Source organism: Talpa occidentalis, unplaced genomic scaffold, assembly GCF_014898055.3.
Source record: "Talpa occidentalis isolate TD23 unplaced genomic scaffold, MPIMG_talOcc4v2.1 talOcc4.12, whole genome shotgun sequence".
NCBI lineage: Eukaryota > Metazoa > Chordata > Mammalia > Eulipotyphla > Talpidae > Talpa > Talpa occidentalis.
In genome coordinates, this window is record NW_023601212.1 from 73,673,378 (window position 1) to 73,691,653 (window position 18,276).

The 18,276-nt window shown below is 48.9% G+C and overlaps 3 protein-coding genes and 1 pseudogene across 4 annotated transcripts in view; 1 reads left to right on the forward strand and 3 right to left on the reverse strand.

Annotated features, from left to right (window-relative positions):
* The window catches only part of VKORC1L1 (vitamin K epoxide reductase complex subunit 1 like 1), a 92,290-nt gene that overhangs the window by 48,840 nt on the left and 25,174 nt on the right, over window positions 1-18,276 (forward strand). Inside the window, exons 4-7 of one of the 2 annotated variants that reach the window (XR_008551195.1) lie at window positions 331-1,503; window positions 9,721-9,798; window positions 15,223-15,295; window positions 15,606-15,663. The gene's annotated coding sequence lies outside the window, so the exon portion shown is untranslated. Of the gene's footprint in view, window positions 1-330; window positions 1,504-9,720; window positions 9,799-15,222; window positions 15,296-15,605; window positions 15,664-18,276 lie in introns of those variants that run through there. The other variant, XR_008551196.1, reaches the window with a different exon arrangement.
* Window positions 520-18,276, reverse strand: part of LOC119241461 (beta-glucuronidase-like) — a 56,227-nt gene continuing 38,470 nt past the window's right edge. Inside the window, exon 14 of the mRNA XM_054693570.1 lies at window positions 520-597. The gene's annotated coding sequence lies outside the window, so the exon portion shown is untranslated. The remainder of the gene's footprint in view (window positions 598-18,276) is intronic.
* LOC119241462 (beta-glucuronidase-like) lies at window positions 591-13,959 on the reverse strand. The gene is given in 14 exon segments (XM_037506764.2): window positions 591-758; window positions 858-969; window positions 3,819-3,954; window positions 5,829-6,005; window positions 7,775-7,859; window positions 9,952-10,098; window positions 10,194-10,372; window positions 10,595-10,747; window positions 11,099-11,286; window positions 11,625-11,767; window positions 11,917-12,066; window positions 12,068-12,096; window positions 12,317-12,502; window positions 13,750-13,959. Coding segments are annotated over 14 exon segments (1,920 nt in total). The 3' UTR covers window positions 591-733.
* LOC119241465 (L-lactate dehydrogenase B chain-like) lies at window positions 16,513-17,326 on the reverse strand (annotated as a pseudogene).

Sequence of the window (18,276 nt, forward strand, 5' to 3'; positions counted from 1 at the left end):
TCTGCCAGGACAGCTTAAAGAGGTATCAAGTTGAATGGAGTCAGCTGTGACAGGGCCAGTAGGCTTTCTGCTCACCTGTTCATTCCTGTCAAGACTAGTCTTCAGCTATAGTTGGGACAGTGTCCTAGAGGAATGTAACCTAAGATCCCTCACAATGCAGACACTCCTTCACTCTTAATGATTGTTACTACTTATTTGTCAGCTATGTGGAAACTGATAGAAAGACCCTGCTGACTATTCTGGCACAGTATCAGGTATCACTTTCTTTAAATTTGTCCTGACTTCTGCTCATCTGTGGAGTTTAACAGCAGTTGTCTTTTACTCACTCAGAAAAGGTTGGCCTGGTTTGGATGTGACCACGATGGCCCTAGAGCTGTAGAGCTACTCCTCTGGGTGCACATGGTCTGTGAGCAGCAACTCTGCGTGTGATGTGAGTATTGAAACACGATTCGCGAGTCCTTGTGCAGGTAAGACTATGAAAACAGCCAATACAAAAATAATCACAGATGCTTTTCAAGAATACCGATCAATCAATCAATGGATGGTCACTTTTAAATCAACTCTTTATTTCCATACTACAAATGCTATTATTTTCACCTCAGTGTTACCGTTCTGCCAGAAGATTACAAAGTCCAGACCAGAAACTTTCTGGTCTGCCACACACAATCCAGGAAGCACTTGCTTTGTTTGCTGTGGAATCACCCCTTACTTGGGAAGGATGGGGAAGTAGTCTCTATCCAGTACAGATGGTTTTTGCTCTAAAATGTAAACGGGTTAAAAAAAATTAAAAATTAAAAAAATTAAATGTAAACGGGTTGTTTTCCAAACACCGTGACTTGGCAGCTGACTGGTGGTACCTGGTTTCATTGGCAAGTTTCCAGTATCTCTCTCGCAAAAGGAATGCTGCACTTTTCGGTTGTCTCTGACGAGTGAAGATTCCCTTTTTATTCCCCAATACTCTTGTTGGTGCTAGAAACAAGGCAAAAGTGTTTCAGATGACTTCTGGTGGGCCAAAATGGAACCAACCTGGAGCCAAGCTGGGCACTAAATAGAAATGTCTTATACAGTTTAGGCTTACTTGGGTGTATGAAGTGAGCACTTAATGGGTTAAAATACTATCACTCCCCAGAACACCTCAGCTCCCCAGTGTGTACATTTTTTGAATGGTAGAGGGAAAAAAGTCCAAAACTTTTACTTGTAAAATAAGGTTTAAAACATAGTGACCCCGGAAAGGCTTCATCTTTCTGAAGAGACGACCCTCTTGTTGGAAACTAGAGTCCCTCCAGTCATAGGTGCCCAGTGAGATCTACTCTACCCTCCTGGTAGAGTCCCAGCAGGGTCCCCACCACTGCTGCCTGGTCTGCCAGACGCTGCAGCCAGGAGTGAGCAAAGCTGGCACGGCTGTGAGGGCTGCTCTCAGAGTACATTCTCTCTCCCCCTAGAGAAACCATGGATGCTGCTCATGGAAAGCAGATCTTTTCTACCAAGAAGTTCAAGGCAATGGTAATTTTGTTTTTTAAGATTTATTTATTTATGCATATAAGAACTGGGGTATAAGCCAGAGGTGCGAAGGATGAGAGGATTCACCAGAGACAGAGTGGGGAGCAGAAGAGGCAGATTTTTTTTTTTTTTTAAAAGATACATCTTTATTTATTTATACAAGCACTGGGTACAGTCAGAAGCGCGGGAGGGCGAGAGAATTCACCAGAGCCAGAGCGGGGAGCAGAACAGGCAGACTGACGAAGTACACTGCTGAGGGGAGCAGCGGGCGGCAGGAGAGGTCTGCGCGCCATGTGGGACCCTCCTCCGGTGGCTGGGAAGCAGCCGGGGATCGAACCGGCGCTGCAGAGGCTGCAGGCAACTACGCAACCCAGCGCTCAACCGCTGTGCCACCGGGGAGGCCCAGAAGAGGCAGATTGACTTAAATATACTGCTGAGGGGAGCAGCAGGCAAGACAGAAAGGTATGCTGCCCCTTGTGGGTAGCTGGCTGGGGATTGAACTTGTGCTGCAGAGGCTGCGGAGGGCTTCACAGTGCTGTGCTTAATCCCTTGTGCCACCAGGGAGGCCCCGACAATGGTAATTTTTTCCTCAATAAGTAAATGCCAGTCCCTGGGACAACCACTTCATTTGTACAATCCCTACCTCAGGGCCTCCCTGGTGGAGCAGCAGGTTGAGCGCAGCACTGTGGAGATGTCCGTGCAGCCCCTGCAGCGCAGGTTTGAATCCTGGTCGGCCAGGGATATACTCACATGGCATGGCAGACCTCTCCTGTCTCACCCGCTGCTCCCCTCAGTCTGCCTGTTCTGTTCCCCACTCTGTCTCTGGTGAATCCTCTCACCCTCCTGTGCCTCTGGCCTGTACCCCAGTTCTTATATAAATAAATCTTTAAAAAAAAAAAGAATCCCTACCTCAACCTGCAAGGTGATAAGCAACAGCCATCCCCGCTTCACAGGTTTATGAAAAGGGTAGGTGATTTGTTCAAGGTCACTCAGCTAATTTCTTATTACACAAAGCCAGTACCTATTCACAAATATCAGGGTGAATTTCAGAATCCAGACACCTTTAATCTAAATTGCCTAGCAGAGTAAAAGCTCATGTTCTCATTCTTTTCTCTTTACCTCTTTCCATTCTAGTTTTTTTTTTTTTTAATATTTATTTATTTATTTATACAAGACTGGGTACAGTCAGAAGAACAGGAGGGTGAGAGAATTCACCAGAGCCAGAGCGGGGAGCAGAACAGGCAGACTGATGAAGTACACTGCTTAGGGGAGCAGCGGGCGGCAGGAGAGGTCTGCGTGCCATGTGGGACCCTCGCCTGTGGCGGGGATTGAACCAGTGCTGCAGAGGCTGCGGGCAGCTTCGCAGCCCAGCGCTCAACTGCTGCGCCACCGGGGAGGCCCCCATTCTAGTTTTTAATTAAACCTGTCTTTGTAATGTAATTCCCACTAACTACCAAATCCTTCCCAAGTTGCTATCCTAAATTCATGGTATATCAAAACTCTAGTAATCTTGAGGTGCAGGGGCAAAGGGGAAATATTTCATTTGGAACTGAAGTAGCCTCATCTATCTCAGCTTGAGAAAGACTGCAGGTCATATTCACTTTGAGACTGTGAAACACACGTTCAAAACACTTTGAAACTTAACTGTCTTTAGTGAATCTGCCTTTTGCAAGTGAATAATATTAAAAGACTACGTTTTTCATGCTTTGTATCCTCTTCTGGAATAACGAATACATCCCACAAATAACCCAATACGAGGTCCACTTTTTCCTCATACTGTGGTGAAACAGACACAGGCAAGTTAGCCATTTCTGCCTCAAGACAGTCTCTCCCATTTATTTTTAAACCATAAAATAGGGCCTCCCTGGTGGCCTAGGGGTTAAGTCTCAGCACTATCACCGCTACGACCTGAGTTTGATACCTGGCCAGGGAGCTGACACATATAAGGTGCAGCAGATCTCTCCTGTCTCACCCGCTGCTCCCCTCAGCAGTGAATTTCAGTAAAATCTGCCTGTTCTGCTCCCCACTCGGTCTCTGGTGAGTCCTTTCACCCCACCCCCACACCTCTGGCCTACACCCCAGTTCTTCTACACCAAAAAAATAAAGAAAACCAATTCGGGAATCAGGCAGTTTCGATTGTTGTTTGCTAAATGCAATTTATTGTAAGAAATTAGGTAGCATTGATTGAATCAACTTCCCACCTCCCACCCCCATCTTATATCCAGTATTCTTACAAGCAAATCTCCAGAAATGAAAAGCCAATCTTAAAATATCAAATAGCAGAAATTAGTTAGATTTCAAAAACCACTGCTATTTACCTTGGTCAGTCATAAAATCAGCAAAATTCCAGATGAGCTCTCCAACCACATATTCTTTACGCTTTTGATCCAGAACCAAATGATACTGTTGTAGCATATTTTTCTGATACTCTTCACTGAACATCAGAGATGGATCCTGGAATTCAAGGCAAAAAGAGAGTTAATAGTCAGAACTGTCAGAATTGTAAAAGTTAGATAAAAACAAAAGATCCACATGATGATGACCAAAATATCTGTCTTCGGTCGGCAGCAGTGACTGGGACTTGTTGGTGCTGGTACAAGCACACAGCCAGGATATGAGTTTACTCTTCATCTCTCCTCACTAGACCAGTCTTAAAGTTGAACTACACTGGAAACAAAATTGCATCTTTGGGCTTAAGTCGGAGATGTTTAAGCAGATGTAGGAGTTCAGCTATTTTAGGAGAGAACAAAACCCTGTTGGCTCTGGCTTTCTTTTCCAACAAGAAGGACTAAAATCCTATATAATAGGATGCACTGAAAATATATTCTATTTCTAAAGGTGCAGTTGACTGCAGGGCAAGATATAGATTTCCTTTGTTTTAATGGAAGTGAGCCTGCTTGATCTAATCCTAGCCACAAGTGGCTATTTCAACTTAAACCTAAATTAAACTTAATCAAGTCAGTCACAGGCCTACTAGTAACAATTCCAGTCCCCAATATCCCATGTAGCTAGTGCCTACCATTGTGGATATAGGCATACCTCATTTTATTGTGCTTTACTTTGTTGAGCTGTACATAGATTTGATTTTTACAAATTGAAGATTTATAGCAAAAAGCTCACAACTTGTGAAAGTTCAGATGACAGTATTCTTTAGCAATGAAGTACTTTTTAAAATTAAGGTATATATATATATATATTTAGGCAATGCTATTACATATTCAATAGACTACAGTATAGTGTAAACATAACTTTCGTATACACTGGGAAACCGAAACATTCACGTGACCCACTTCATTGCAACATTCATTTTATGGCGGTGATGTGGAACAGAACCTGCAATAACTCAGAGATGGGCTTATACAAAACATTTCCATCCCTTCGAAAGGTTTTATGACTGACCAGGACTCAGCATTTCTGAAAAATTCAGTTGGTTACCTTTTCAAAGAGGGAGAACAATTTTGCATCTACATTGTCTTCATATTTCCCCCATTTTACCTTTTTACAGAAGTAGGTAGCTACTCAGCATACCAAGGATAAGCATATTAAGTGTGTCCACTGGGAATCCCAGTAGTGACAGGTGTGAAGTGGTTGGAGTGGGATAAGAGGCTGTGCTTCAAGAATCCGCATGACAAAATCCCCACAAGACAAAGAAGCATATCTTTGGCGAGGAAATGAACAAAGCAGTGAGGAAAAAGCTAATGATTAAACCTTGCTCCAAGATTTCACCCATTTCCAATACAAATATTTAGTGCCTGCTGTGTGCTCGGGAGCAACAATAAATAATAGGCTTCAGTCTCTTGTGTGAAGCCCATGGTGTGATTAAGGAGAAAGTCCCCAGTGAGAAATGCCGCGATGGACACCGAGCAGAGGAGTTTACTCCACCTGCAGCAAGTGAGGTAAACTGAACAGGGACATGAACACAGAATAAGAGTCCATTTAGTTGATGACTATAGTGAGATCTGGGCAGAACAGCCCAAGCCAGAGTAGGAAGAGCCAATGAGCAGCGTGAAGAGTACATTGTCCAGGAGTGAAGGCAGATGGCAAGGATCTAGGAAAGGAGTGAGAGCAAAGGAGAGCAACTGCCCTCATAGCCAGGAGAAGCAATGACAAAACTCCCTGGGTTTAGACTGTTTAGAAGACCATGTAAGCAGCTAGTGGGAGACTGCTCTGGGGACCACACAAGAAAGGCAGGGGCCTGAGACATGGGCAGTTTCAAGTGCAAGGGCAGGCCATGATCAGTACAAGAGGGACGGGGAAGGCCATTTCTAACTCAGGCCGATGAGTAACATCACTGTCCAAGGATGAAAAACAGGCTGTTCACTCCTTACGTGGTGAAATCCTGCAATGGCGTCTGCTCCATACTCGCTCTGAATGATTGGCTTCTGATAGGTCTTATACCAGTTCTCAAACTGGGCTGTCAGTTGCAGCTGAATCACCTCTAGGTGCCCAAAGTCATGATACCAGGAGTAGTAACTGTTCACACAGATAACGTCCACATACGGTGCCTGGGACGAGAGTGGTAAAGTTTGTTCAAAAACCAGAAGAGTATATGGCCTCCCTGGTGGCACAAGGGGTTAAGACGCAACCTACGAAGCTGTCCGCAACCTTTGCAGCATCAGTTTGATCCCCAGCTGTCCAGGTAGCTACCCACTGGCACAGCAGCCCTCTCCTGTCTCGCCTGCTGCTCCCCACTCTGTCTGGTAAATCCTCTCACCCCCCACACTTCTGGCCTGTACCCCAGCTCTTACATGCATAAATAAATCAATCTTTAAAAAAAAATAAACCAGAAGGTTGTAGAATAGTCAGGACTCACACTTGTGGGGCTACTCTGGAATACAAAGTGGGAGATGCTGTCAAGAAGTGACCTGAATGGAATAAGTCTGTTAATTGTGGGCTGACATTCCCCCGGCTGCAGCTGGGCCCTGTAAGCTGATAGGCAGCGCAGACGCCCGATGAGCTAGCCTCAGTGGATGCCCAGGGCCTATCCGGATTGGATTTTATTCCCCCCTGGACAATGCTCCTCCACTGATCTCCCCTCACTTTGCCCTGAAGAACTCTTCCTAACTGAGGGACAGATGCAGTTTTTCTCCTTCCAGAGAATCTTGGTCCAACACGCCACCCATGAGCTGGTGCTGTAGGCCAGAAACTGGCTGGAAAATTCCTTCCTGAGAGGACAGTTGAGATGAAGGAGCAGGACTGTGAGTCTACAAGATGCAGAGCTCATGTCTGAGACTGGACGACCCAACTAGTATCTAATGCTACTTGAACAAATGTGTCTCCAAAACCTGCACTGGGTCTGATATGTTCTCTTTCCCAAGTGAACACAGCCCAAATTGTGGCAGGAATGTGCAGGCAGAAGTTGGGAAGGTGCCTCTGGGTGGACATAAGTTCACATCCCACCAGGTAAATCTGCAACCTTCTCAAGAAGCCAGGCAGGTGCCCACACAAAGGCTTCTCTGACCACACAAGAAGACTAAAACAGTCAGTTCCCAAGAATGTTGAGGTCAGCCTTGTGCCACACTAGTGCTTAAGCACAGCCTTAATGGTTCTTTGAAGGGGCATTCTTGAGAGATGGCAAGAAGATACAAATTCTTTTCTTCTTTCAGGCTAAAATAAGGGTTCACAATTTACATCTGTACACAGTGTTTTCTCATCCATCCTTCCCTTGGATAATTTCTCTTTCTGTAGCACTTTCCTTTGAAGCCCTGGCCTTCAAGTCTCTAGCAAAGAAGCATTTTTTATTTCCTGTCCCTTAAAGCTTCAGTGCCACTGGGTCGTTTCCAGGAGCTGTTGTGGCCAGAACAGTGAGGGAGGCTCTGTGGTCCAGCCGGCTGGGTGAGCCTGTCCCTTCCATTCTCAACAGCGGGCGCTGGCTCTGTCAATGGTTGCCAAAGCCAGTTCCTGGTGGAATCACTAAAGATTTTTTAAAAACTTATGTTCCCACCCTAAATTTACTAAATCAGAATCCAGAGAGCTGCACTTTCAAAAAGCTTCCCTTAGTGATTGTGAGAATCAGCCAGGTTTAAGGAACACTGGACCAAGGCACCTATGAGCTCCCTTAAACTGCTGCCATTTTATGAGGATGTTAAATTGAAGTGCATAAAAATTTGAGTCTGAACTCAGAATGAATGAAATCTTTCCCTTCCCAGCCTCCTCAGATTTAGGAAGCCATGGTGCCCAGTGGATAGAGAGTTCTTCCCAGCAGTTCATTTGAGCAAGCATCAGGGCAGGACTAGAGGTCAGACAGAAGTGGTACGGAGACCCCCAGGCTCACCCCCAGGTCTGCTTCATAGTTGGAGTTGGTCACAAAGGTCACAGGCCGGGAGGGGTCCAAGGCTTTGGTATGGGCAATCAGCGTCCTGTCCATGGAGGGCAGAAGACACAGGTGCCATCAGTCCAGGCAGGCCTCTCAGATACCCAGCTCACCTCCTCCCTTCCCCCATCGCCACCAAGACAAAGACACTGATCTCTGCCCTACCTCGAAGTGCATTTCAGGGAAGTAACCATGTTCCTCTAGTCCTTAGGGCATGTCCCCTGATGTCATTCTTTCTCCCTCCCAAAGTCCTACCCCCAGGGGAGAGGTCACCATGCAGGGGCCAGAAGACCCAGGGATGAGGTCCTAGGCAGTGCCAAAAACTACGCTTGGAAGCTCTGAAAAAACTTGAAAACAGGAATGGATGGGGTGTGAATGAGGATGGAATATTAATTTAACAAACAGTTAGGGAATGTGCCCTGTACCGGACACTCGCTAGAGACATGAACAGCTACATACAGAGCTTCATGGGTAAATGTTACTAACTGCAGTGAGAGGAGACAGGAGGATTGTAAGGGGTGAACACAGGCTCTATATCAGCATATAATTGAGACAGGAGAGTCAGCGACAGACTCTGAAGAAATGGCATTTATCCTGAATGGTGCTAACCAAGGAGGGCAGGTGAAAAGAGGCTTTTGACAGCGGGACCAGTCTGTGGGCAGGCCTTCCTAGCAATCACTGGGTCATTCCCTTCACTTTCCTCACAGCACCTTTTCTCTCCCTTCACACACTCTTGCCATCTCTTCTCGTCGAAGGCTGTGGTTTCTACATATCAGACCAGTGACCCTCACCCTCAAGCCCCAAACCCATACTCTCAAACAACCTGCTGGTCAGCTGAAGCTCCCATACCCAGCTGAGCATCTCCAGTCTGGGCAGCTCTAGCCATACCCTGCCCCATCCCTGCCGCCCTAAAAATCATGCATCTCCCTCTCTTTCCCCCCAAAGCTCATCTGAAATCCCAGGCATCAATTCCTGAACCTGTACTCCTTACGCCCTCACAGCAGAAATTCTGTCCATCTGCCCCAGTTCCATATTCCCACCCCACAGGCTCTGGGGTTGTACTGGGAGGTGGCCTTTGCGGGATTGGTGGCGGGGGCACTCCTCAGAGCAGAAATGGCTCAGCTCAAAGCATTCCACGAACTGGGATGTGCTGTATGACCAAGGAGGCATTTCCATAGCCTCTCCTGACTCTACAGTATGTGAAATAATTCCCCTCTGCAGCCTCCTTACCACTGTCCAATTGTGAGAGAGGGAGCCAAGGAACACCCCAGGTGGCCAGCCTCCCTCAGAAATAGTAAACCTCCTCATATGGGGAGACGCCCCTATTTTTAAGTAGTGTTTCATTGCTGTTCCCTGGGAGGCAGAGGTAGGGGGCGGTACTGGCATTTAGTGAATGGGATCATGAACTTTAGACAGCCTGGTCCTGTCCAACAACATCGAAACTTTAGAACAACGTATGCATGCCATTGAAAAAGCTGTTTATGTTGCACAATTAGCTGATTTTATAAAGTGTAACCCAAACCTGAAGCACCAGTGGTTTTTTGCAGTTTTAACACAAGCCAAATCTCTCAGGAATGGTGAAACCATAAAAAGTGAGGGAAACTCATACTTGGTTTTGTTTGCAGCTTCATCTAGAGGGGTTCAGTTTAGAAATGTGCGCAGGAATGCACAGCACGGGAGGAAAGGGCGCCCACGCAAGCCAAGGTGCAGTCCCCCATCAGCTCTTGGGATCTGCTCTCAGGGCGAGTCCACTTCTAGCTGCAGGTCTGACCCTTCGCTGGGCCTTCTAGAGTCAGGCCTATGCATTCGTGTGAAATGACTTTCTTTTATATCACAGGCCTATCATGATTTGTTAAAAATTTGAAGTTGGTATGAAAAGCTTAGGTTAATTCTGGATTTAATTTCAGGTATGAAGGGGAGACACTGGTGCTCGCTGGTTGCAATCAGTTTGATTAGGGAGGTGTTCTGTCCCCTGAACTCACCAGGTATGGTGCCCCCTCGGTCTGGGCTGGGAGGGATGGTGACCATAACACAGGCCCACCCCAGGACTGACCTCCACACTCCCAGCCAAGGCCTACCCAGGCTGGAGGGCTGAGGTCCCATTCGTGATCCACTCTGGGGGAGGCAGGGACACTCACTTGAAGTATTCACCAGCAGGTGGCAGGTAGGAAGTGGGCTCATTGGCCACTGACCACATCACAACGGCTGGGTGATTCTTGTCCCTGCGCACCAGCTCCTCCATCACCTCCAGGTGGTGTTGCAGGGACACGTTGCTGTAGCTCTGGCTGCAGGGCAGGGGGAAAGACAGAGGGAGGAAAGAGGAATCCATCAGGACCCGCCAAGCAGTGCAGACTGGGCACTATGGGCGCTGGGCACTCACAGCAGCACAATGCCCACACCAGGGCTCTCGTCAATGACCACAATCCCATAGCGGTCGCAGAGCTGCATCACCTCCTCCGCGTAGGGGTAGTGGCTGGTGCGGAAGGCGTTGGCCCCAAGCCAGCGCAGCAGGTTGAAGTCCTTCATCAGCAGTGGCCAGTCAAAGCCCTTCCCTCGGATCTAGGAGGCAGCAGAGCAAAGTGGCCCCCACCCCCGTCCCCCTCGGAGATGCACTTCTAGAGTCAGACCTCTCAAGTCTCCCCATTAGACTTCTACCAGCCCAATACAGGCCCTAGCAGACAATTTGTTTAACTGCTCTACTCTACCCTCAACTGTTTCAGGGGGCATGGGGAAGATGAAAATGAGAAAGCGCCCCCAAGGGACCCAGCAGCCCCAACTCACGTCTGCATCCTCATGCTTGTTGACCCCATGGAAATAGAAGGGCTTTCCATTGATGAGGAACTGGCTCTCTGTGACAGCCACAGTGCGAATCCCCACAGGGAGAGTGTAGAAGTCAGACACAGGCCCAGCGGCCGTCTGTGCTGTCAGCTTCACCTAGGAACACCAAGCACCAGGTGGGAGGCATCCCTGGCTGGGGCCCCACACCTATCCCCCCTGAAGCAGGAAGGCCCCTCATAAACCACAGCAGCCCACCCACTGCAAGAGGGAGATGCAAAAATCACAGGCTTCTGCCTTTTGCCCACCCTGACCTCTGGCCACGCTCTTCAAAACTGGGCCTCTCCACCAAGGGCTGAGAAAAATCAGGCCGGGAACACATCACTTCAATGGACTAGGAAGCTCAGAGGATGATGCCTCCCTGTCCTCCTGTCCAATGCCCCTGCTGAAGCCAGGGCCGCTGGCTGGGGGCAGAGGGCCTCCAGGAGCCCCAGAACTAACCACCATTACCTCCAATGAGTACAGGTAGGCAGGGTGCTCATGCATCAGGTATGGCCACCAGAGGTGGGCACTCGGCACCTGCAGCTGGCCCCGTCCTCCCGTCCCCTGGGCCACGACTTTGCCTTCCTCATCCAGAAGACACACTTCTAGTTGGAAATGTTCACTGCCCTGGACAGAAATCTGGTAGTTCACTAACGCTGCAGGAGACAAAAGAGATCAGACGAGAGAGGAAAGTGACCTGAGGTGTACAGATGAGAGCTGCAGCACAGCAGGGAAGGGGCATGGAGTCTTGTGACTCCTGAGCTATTCAGCCTGAGTTACGTGATTAAGGTAAGCACGCTCCATCTGTCATCAGATCTCATTTCCTCACAAAATACGGGTATATCCAGATGGGCTGGATTTAGCTTCTTAGGTGCATAGGACCTTGTGACGGTTAAGAAATGCTGGGAAAGCCTTTTTGCCAGGGTATCTTTCCTCACAGGAAACTAGGCCACTTTGGATCTGGCTGAGGGCAGCTCCTGCCCAGAGCCCTTACCAATGTCTTGGTCCACATCAGTGTTGACAGTGATGTCATCAATGTAAGTGGTGGGTGTGGTGTAGAGGAGCACAGGCCGATGCAGTCCCGCATAATTGAAGAAGTCAAAGTTTGTGTTCTGGACAAAGTAACCTTTAGGATACCTAGGGTGGGAGGACAACAGCCAACTGGGACCTTGCCCTGGGTGCTTCAGCCTCAGCTCATGCCTGCTGCGCCTCACCTTTGCCAAGGCAGCCCTACCCCTAATGGGAAGACCACTGGGAGAGGCGAGGGGAAGCAGGGTGCTGCTCACTTTGCTTTATCGTTCTTGTAGAGGATCGTCCCTGGCGGCAGGGTATGAGGGGTGAGTGTGTTGTTGATGGCGATGGTAATGCGGCAGGAGGACAGGGGCCCACTCTGGACCAGCTTGCTGATGTCAGCCTCAAAGGGTAGATGGCCCCCCGTGCTCTGCCACATGAACCCCATTCACCCACTGCAGACACAGGGAGGGAACAGCAGGCCAGAGCATGTGGAGGGGACGCTGCCATCTCAGGCACTCCCTCACACAGAAGTACAGTATGTGGGGGCTGAGGGCCTGCCAGTGGCCTCACCAGAGAGGAGTGACAGCCGGCAGTCAGGCACCCAGGGCAGCCTCCCTCCTGCTCAGCTGCCACACCTGCCCACCAGCCCTGCCCACTGTCCCCTGCACTGACCACAATGGCATGGTAGTGGGCGCTGCCAATCCTTAGCACCACTCTTGTGTCCAGGTCCTGGGTCCATCGCTGAGGCAGGGTTGCCTCCCGTTCGTACCACACCCAGCCGACAAAGCTACGCAGATACCTGTCTTGGCCCACGTCATTGAAGCTGGAGGGAACAGGCATATCCAGTGTGGGGCCAGACTGTGGACAAAGGGCCAGCATCAGGTCCAGATCTCCTAGGCATCTAGGACTCAGGCCCAGGAGCTACTTTCCCAGAGACCAGTCCCCCTGTAACCCTGACTACAGGAAGGCTGAACAAGGTGACTTCTCCCAGACCCTGGGATTCCAGGTCACCCCACCATGACTGCTCTCTGCCAGCATCTGATCAATGTCTTTTAAGGAGTTCGTTTAATTCTCACAACTCCTAGAAGTACACACCTGTCATTCACTCATTCAAAAGCAAAAGTGTTTTAGGTGCTAGTAGGAAAAGAGTGAACAGGCCAGGTGATGGGCACTTTTTGGAAAAAAGCTTGAGAGGGATGGGGAGTGGCAGGGGACTGATTACCTTAGGAGTCAGGGCAGGCTTTTTGGAGCCAGTACCAGAGGGATACTGCCTCAGGACACCCTGGCAGAACTGAGTGTACCTGAGCCCCTCAGAGAATCCCTTGGACCTCTAGCCTCTTGAAGCAGTCAGGTGGAAGGCAAGGCAGTGAGCCTCCAAGCAGCCTGGGGATGATCCCCTGAATGTGGGACATGTGGACCGCCCTCCCCCCAGATGATCAGCTGCCGCCGATTTCAGGAAGGCTGGCAGGGGCTGCTCTTTTTATTATTATTATTATTATTATTATTATTATTATTTTTAAAGATTTATTTATGCATACAAGAGCTGGGGTACAGGCCAGAGAAAACTGACGAGTGGGCACGCCTCGCAACCGGGCCCCTCACTTCCCCGTGAACCCTGCGCGGGATCTGGGAGGGGGAGAGGCCAGAGGGACTCACAGATGTGCCTCAGGCCCTCTTCTCGGTGGACTGGCCAAAATTAGAGGGCAGACCTGGAGTGGAGCCGCCGGCTGGCTGGGTGCCAAGCTCGGTCCTCCAGCTGAGCTTCGCAACCCAAAGTCTTCCCTGCCAGGCTGAGCTGGCCCCGAACGTCCAGAGCTACACACACCCACCCCGCCGCGCGCGGCCGCAGACGCAGCCCAGGCTGTCTCCCCGCGCGGGTGGGGTGCAGCTGGGGCGGCGGCCCTGCGCTCACCGGGGTGCCGGTCCCCGCTCCCCGCCCATTTCCTGCGCCCGCTTTCCCGGTCGGCCAACCACAGCCCCGCGCCGGTTCCCTTTAACCACCGCCAGGCCGGCAGCCCGAGGACGCTGGGGAAGGCTCCCCGCTCGCGCCGCGCGGCCTCCAGGGGCTCCCGCCAGGCCCGGCGCCCCCTCCCCGGAGGCCGCACCTCCCGCAGCGGCGCCCGGTACCACTGCTGCTCGAAGCCCTGGCGCCGGGTGTCCGAGAAGTCGGCGCGAAAGCGCCACAGGCCGTCGAGGTCCTTGCGCTCCCGCGACGGGCTCTCCCGGGGGTACAGCATGCCGCCCCGCAGCGCCAGCCCGCAGCCCCACAGCAGGGGCCCGAGCGCGGCCCAGAGCCCCGCCGGCCGCCGCAGCATGGTTCCCGCGGGCGGCTCGCGCGCGTGCAGGGCGCAGGCTGGCCGGGCGCCGCCGCAGCCGGGGAGGACGGGCGGGGGCGGGGCGGGGCGGGGCGGGGCGGGGCGGGGCCAGGTCACGTGCTCGCCTGACGTCCCCCGCCGCGCGGTTTCAAGCAGAGCCAGGCCTGGGCGCCTTCGTGTCCTGCGCTCTCTGCCTGCCCGCCCGCCCTCCCGCCCGCGGTAAGGCGGCCGACGGTCGCTCAGCAGTAGCAGGGGCGCGACCCTCAGCTCCCACCCCGCGCACCCTCTGCCTTCCCCGCCCCAGACCCTGGTCTGAGGAGACTGGGCCGGGTTCCCATTTTTCAAAGAGGGGGGCCTGGGACGTGTCCTACGTGAGGCCTCTACCTTGTCACGCCTCATAACCCTTGGCCAAGCCCTGCTGTTGACTGACCCCCCACAGGGCGGACTCCCTTTTGGCCTTCCTGGAACAGGAAGAAGGGAGGAGAGGGGGCTTGTGGTCCCAGTAATCTTATACCGGACACTCGCCATCTTGCAACAGAAAACACCCCCAGACTAAAAATTAGGAATAACTGGGATTAAACTCTAATCACTGAATTGCATTTCCTCTTACATTGCATTTCCTCTCTATGATTAACATAGTCACAAACGGGGTAATGTTGACCCTAAATTACCCACTAACCTCAAGAAAATATCCTTGTAATGAGATACACTGTGAAACACCACGGTAGTCTGAAATCTGAGGTGAAAACTTAGTTACCTCAGAAAAGTCCGTGCACAGCAATATTGCACAAAACAATCTCCTTTCAGAGATGTAAAAAAAACCCAAACCCCTTATAAGGTCAGTTTTGCTCAGAAACCTCTCCCAGGGATGTCTAATGTAGTGAAATTCAAGTTGCCCTTCTGAGAGAGAAACCAAGTCCATCAATGAAGGTTTTCTCTCAGCTAGTTCAGTCAACCTACCTGGGCCCAGTGCAGGCCTGCATGTCTCCCCATTCATCACTTGGGTTTGTGTCTGGTTCAAAGAGAAATTCCATTTATCTTGACTAGATCTTTTTGGGTCTCTTCTTGGGTCTTCGGTTATCATTATTGTATACTTGGAGCCTGGACTCACTATGCGATTTGACTGTGAATCTGTTTTAGACTACTTTTCAGTGATATCCCCTACCCCTCATGCATTTCTAACCATACACCTGCTCCTTGGGCCCACAAATACCTTCCCAGTGTTGTTGTGGATGCCATAGCTTTCTTTCTCTTGTTCTCCAGATCATCTCTCCAACTTGGCTCAGATGCCAGCTTTGATTTCTTCAGTCAGAAGGCACCTATCCTTCCTGCTACGGTAGGTGTCACTGCTTGTGTAGTCAGGGGTCTGACACAGAGTTCTGGATGTCTGGCCTTAACCTAATTGGGACTCATCTTTCTCATTGTTCTAAGACCAGAATGATGTCTTAGAGGCCCTTAGGGGCCCTGCCCCCCACATGAGAGCATTATCATTTGGGTAAAGGTAACTTGGGGCATATGAGGGTGGCCTTTGGATTCCTACTACTTGAGGGCAATAATAACAGCATTCCTCCTGTGCAGACCCTAGTCCGCTAAGGAATTCTTAAGCTCTGAAAAACTGTAAAATGAGTTCATCTTTTTGTGTACAGACAAGGAAATTGAGGCTGAGAGAGGTGAAGTGACTTGCTCAAGGTAACACCCCCAAAGCAACAGTAACCATTGTTGCCATATTCACCCTTCTCCTTCCCCAGTATTCTGCATCCAGAGAACTTCTGATATTAAGGACAGAAAAATAACATGTGCTCCTCCTGGTGGTGGAGTGCAGCAATGCACAGATGTGAGGGCCCAAGATTGCTTGTAACAAGCAAGTCACAGGACACTCAGCTGATCAGAGGGCAAGTTTGACACTTCCTTCATAATGCTTTTAATAGATAAATTTATTGCATTTTTGAAATATCACAATTTGATATTGAGAATTATTAGACATCTTGTTTCCATCACTGAACAACAAATAGATGTTATTCATTAGTCTGCTAATCACTTTCTTGTTCAGAGAGGCAGGTAATATAAAAAGTTTTCTGATATCTTTGAGTTTAACTCTTGTGACCGGCTGTATTGAAGCAGTTGGATTTGATGCCAATAACTTTATGAGCTTGAAATATTGAACAAACAATACCTACACTCATTTTAACCCTACAGGTAGATTTTTTTTATTCAAGAAATTCAAATGTCAACAAGAGACCCACTCTCCTAAATAATGGCACAGATGGGGAAGTGAGCATACACATCCTCATCTTGCTATGGAAAATCAGTGGAACACCCTTGATCATATGCCGTATTTGGCAACAGATTGCTGTGGCCAGTTCCTTTTCTTTCTTTTTTAATGTTACTTATATTTTTTCAGGGTTCATGTTGCAATCATGAAACCAAGTGTGGGTTTTGATTCCAAATTCACATATTTAGGGAGATAAAAGCAGACTATTATACATGTATATGGATGAAAAGTAAAGGCTCATGGTTAATCACATTGTAGTTTTTCTATGATAGTCAGAAGCCTCAGTCTTTTAAGTCCTTCTGGATGTCCCACAGGGTATCTGCACTTCTCTTGATTTGAGCAACCTCATTATCTTTCAGCTTCTAATTGCTAATACTGGTTAATTCACAAGCATTCTGGGTACCTGGGAAGCTCAGGAAGATTTCATTCTCAGTGCTATATACATCCCTTTCTCCATTGTTGACATTGAATGAATCCTGGACAGATTTTTGAACATGGATTCAGTGCAATCAACTACACATAATCCAGTAGCCCAGTTGGTGTATCCTTTCAGCTAGATGAGTTATTGGCATTTGCAATCACCATGTTATCCAGTTCCTTCCAGTTTTTACTATCATTGTTTGTTCCCATTTGGGATTCAGTCCCTGGAGAGAAACATCTGCCCCATTTACTCCACTCCACACAGCCACACTTGAGTCACCATGGCAGCTCCTGGGATGAGTGTCAAGTTTTTCAGCCATAAAATAGCAAAAACCTAGCAGAGTCCAGATTAAACCCACTTGTAATCACACGGTACTTGGGTACTTGTCAATTCATTCATTCAATGTTAGTTTCTAGGTAACATATGTGAGAATATCCACTGGGATGGAAACCACATTTATGATGCAATCAGGACTGTACTTGATAATCTGAGGGACAATGAATTTGAAGACATGGACATTCTTCTGCCCCAGATTGAGACAATTTTCTCTCTCTTGCTGGCAGACTCCCATCAGTCCTACCACCACAGTCTTAGAATTGGCAATCAGAAAGTAATCTTTATCTACTAGTTTTACATGTCTGAAAAAATAAGCTCCCATGCTGGAGACCCATCATTCTCTTTTGAGTTTATCTTCTAAAAATATCCACAAGGGGCTCCCTGGTGGTGCAAGGGGTTAATCATCGCACTATGGGGCAGTCTGCAGCTTCTGCAGCGTGGGTTCCATCACCAGCCGGACAGGGAGCAACCCACATGGGGCAGCAGACCTCTTCTGTCTCACCCACTGGTCCCCTCAGCAGTGTGTTTCAGTCAGTCTGCCTGTTCTGTTCCCCACTCTGTCTCTGGTGAGTCCTCTTAACCCTCCCCACATCTGGCCTGTACCCCAGTTCTTGTATGCACAAATAAATAAATCTTTAAAAAAAAAATCAAAGCTGCCATTGTTAACCTCCCCATGGGTCTCTCACCCACATCTGTTTTGACCAGGCCAAGGCCAAGAAGCAAGCAATTTCTTCACATGTCTCTCCTCCATGTGCCTCCTTTAGGTCTCCTGGCTCTCCATCCCACCTTCCTTCTCCAGTGTCCCCTCCAGCTTCTTCTCTTCCCTGCTCAGTTCCACCCTCCTTTGGGAGGGGCCAGGGACACTGGCATCTCTCCTTTCCCTGGGACCATCCTGTTACAGGATTGGAAGAAATCTTAAAAGAAATTTCATAAAGCTCAGGATGTTAATTTAGAATTTTATCCAAAACCAAATGATGCTGTAACCTAAAGTATATCCTTTATCTTTCAGTAGTAGCCATTTCCAGCAGTTCATTACTGCTGGAAATTATTTACTACATTCATTACTACAAGTAAATTATTTTTTAATGACATAAATGGATTTCATTCTATTACATTTCCTATTGTGGTCCTCATTTGCTTGGTAAAATAAGTTTTAAAATATTCTGTTACCTATATAAGGTATATGGTGGTAACCTTTCAAACTTACAAATTTTTTTTGATTTTTAAATTTTACATCATTTTTCATTTGTGCACAATGTATGCATTTTCGTATTGTTTATAGTCCCCA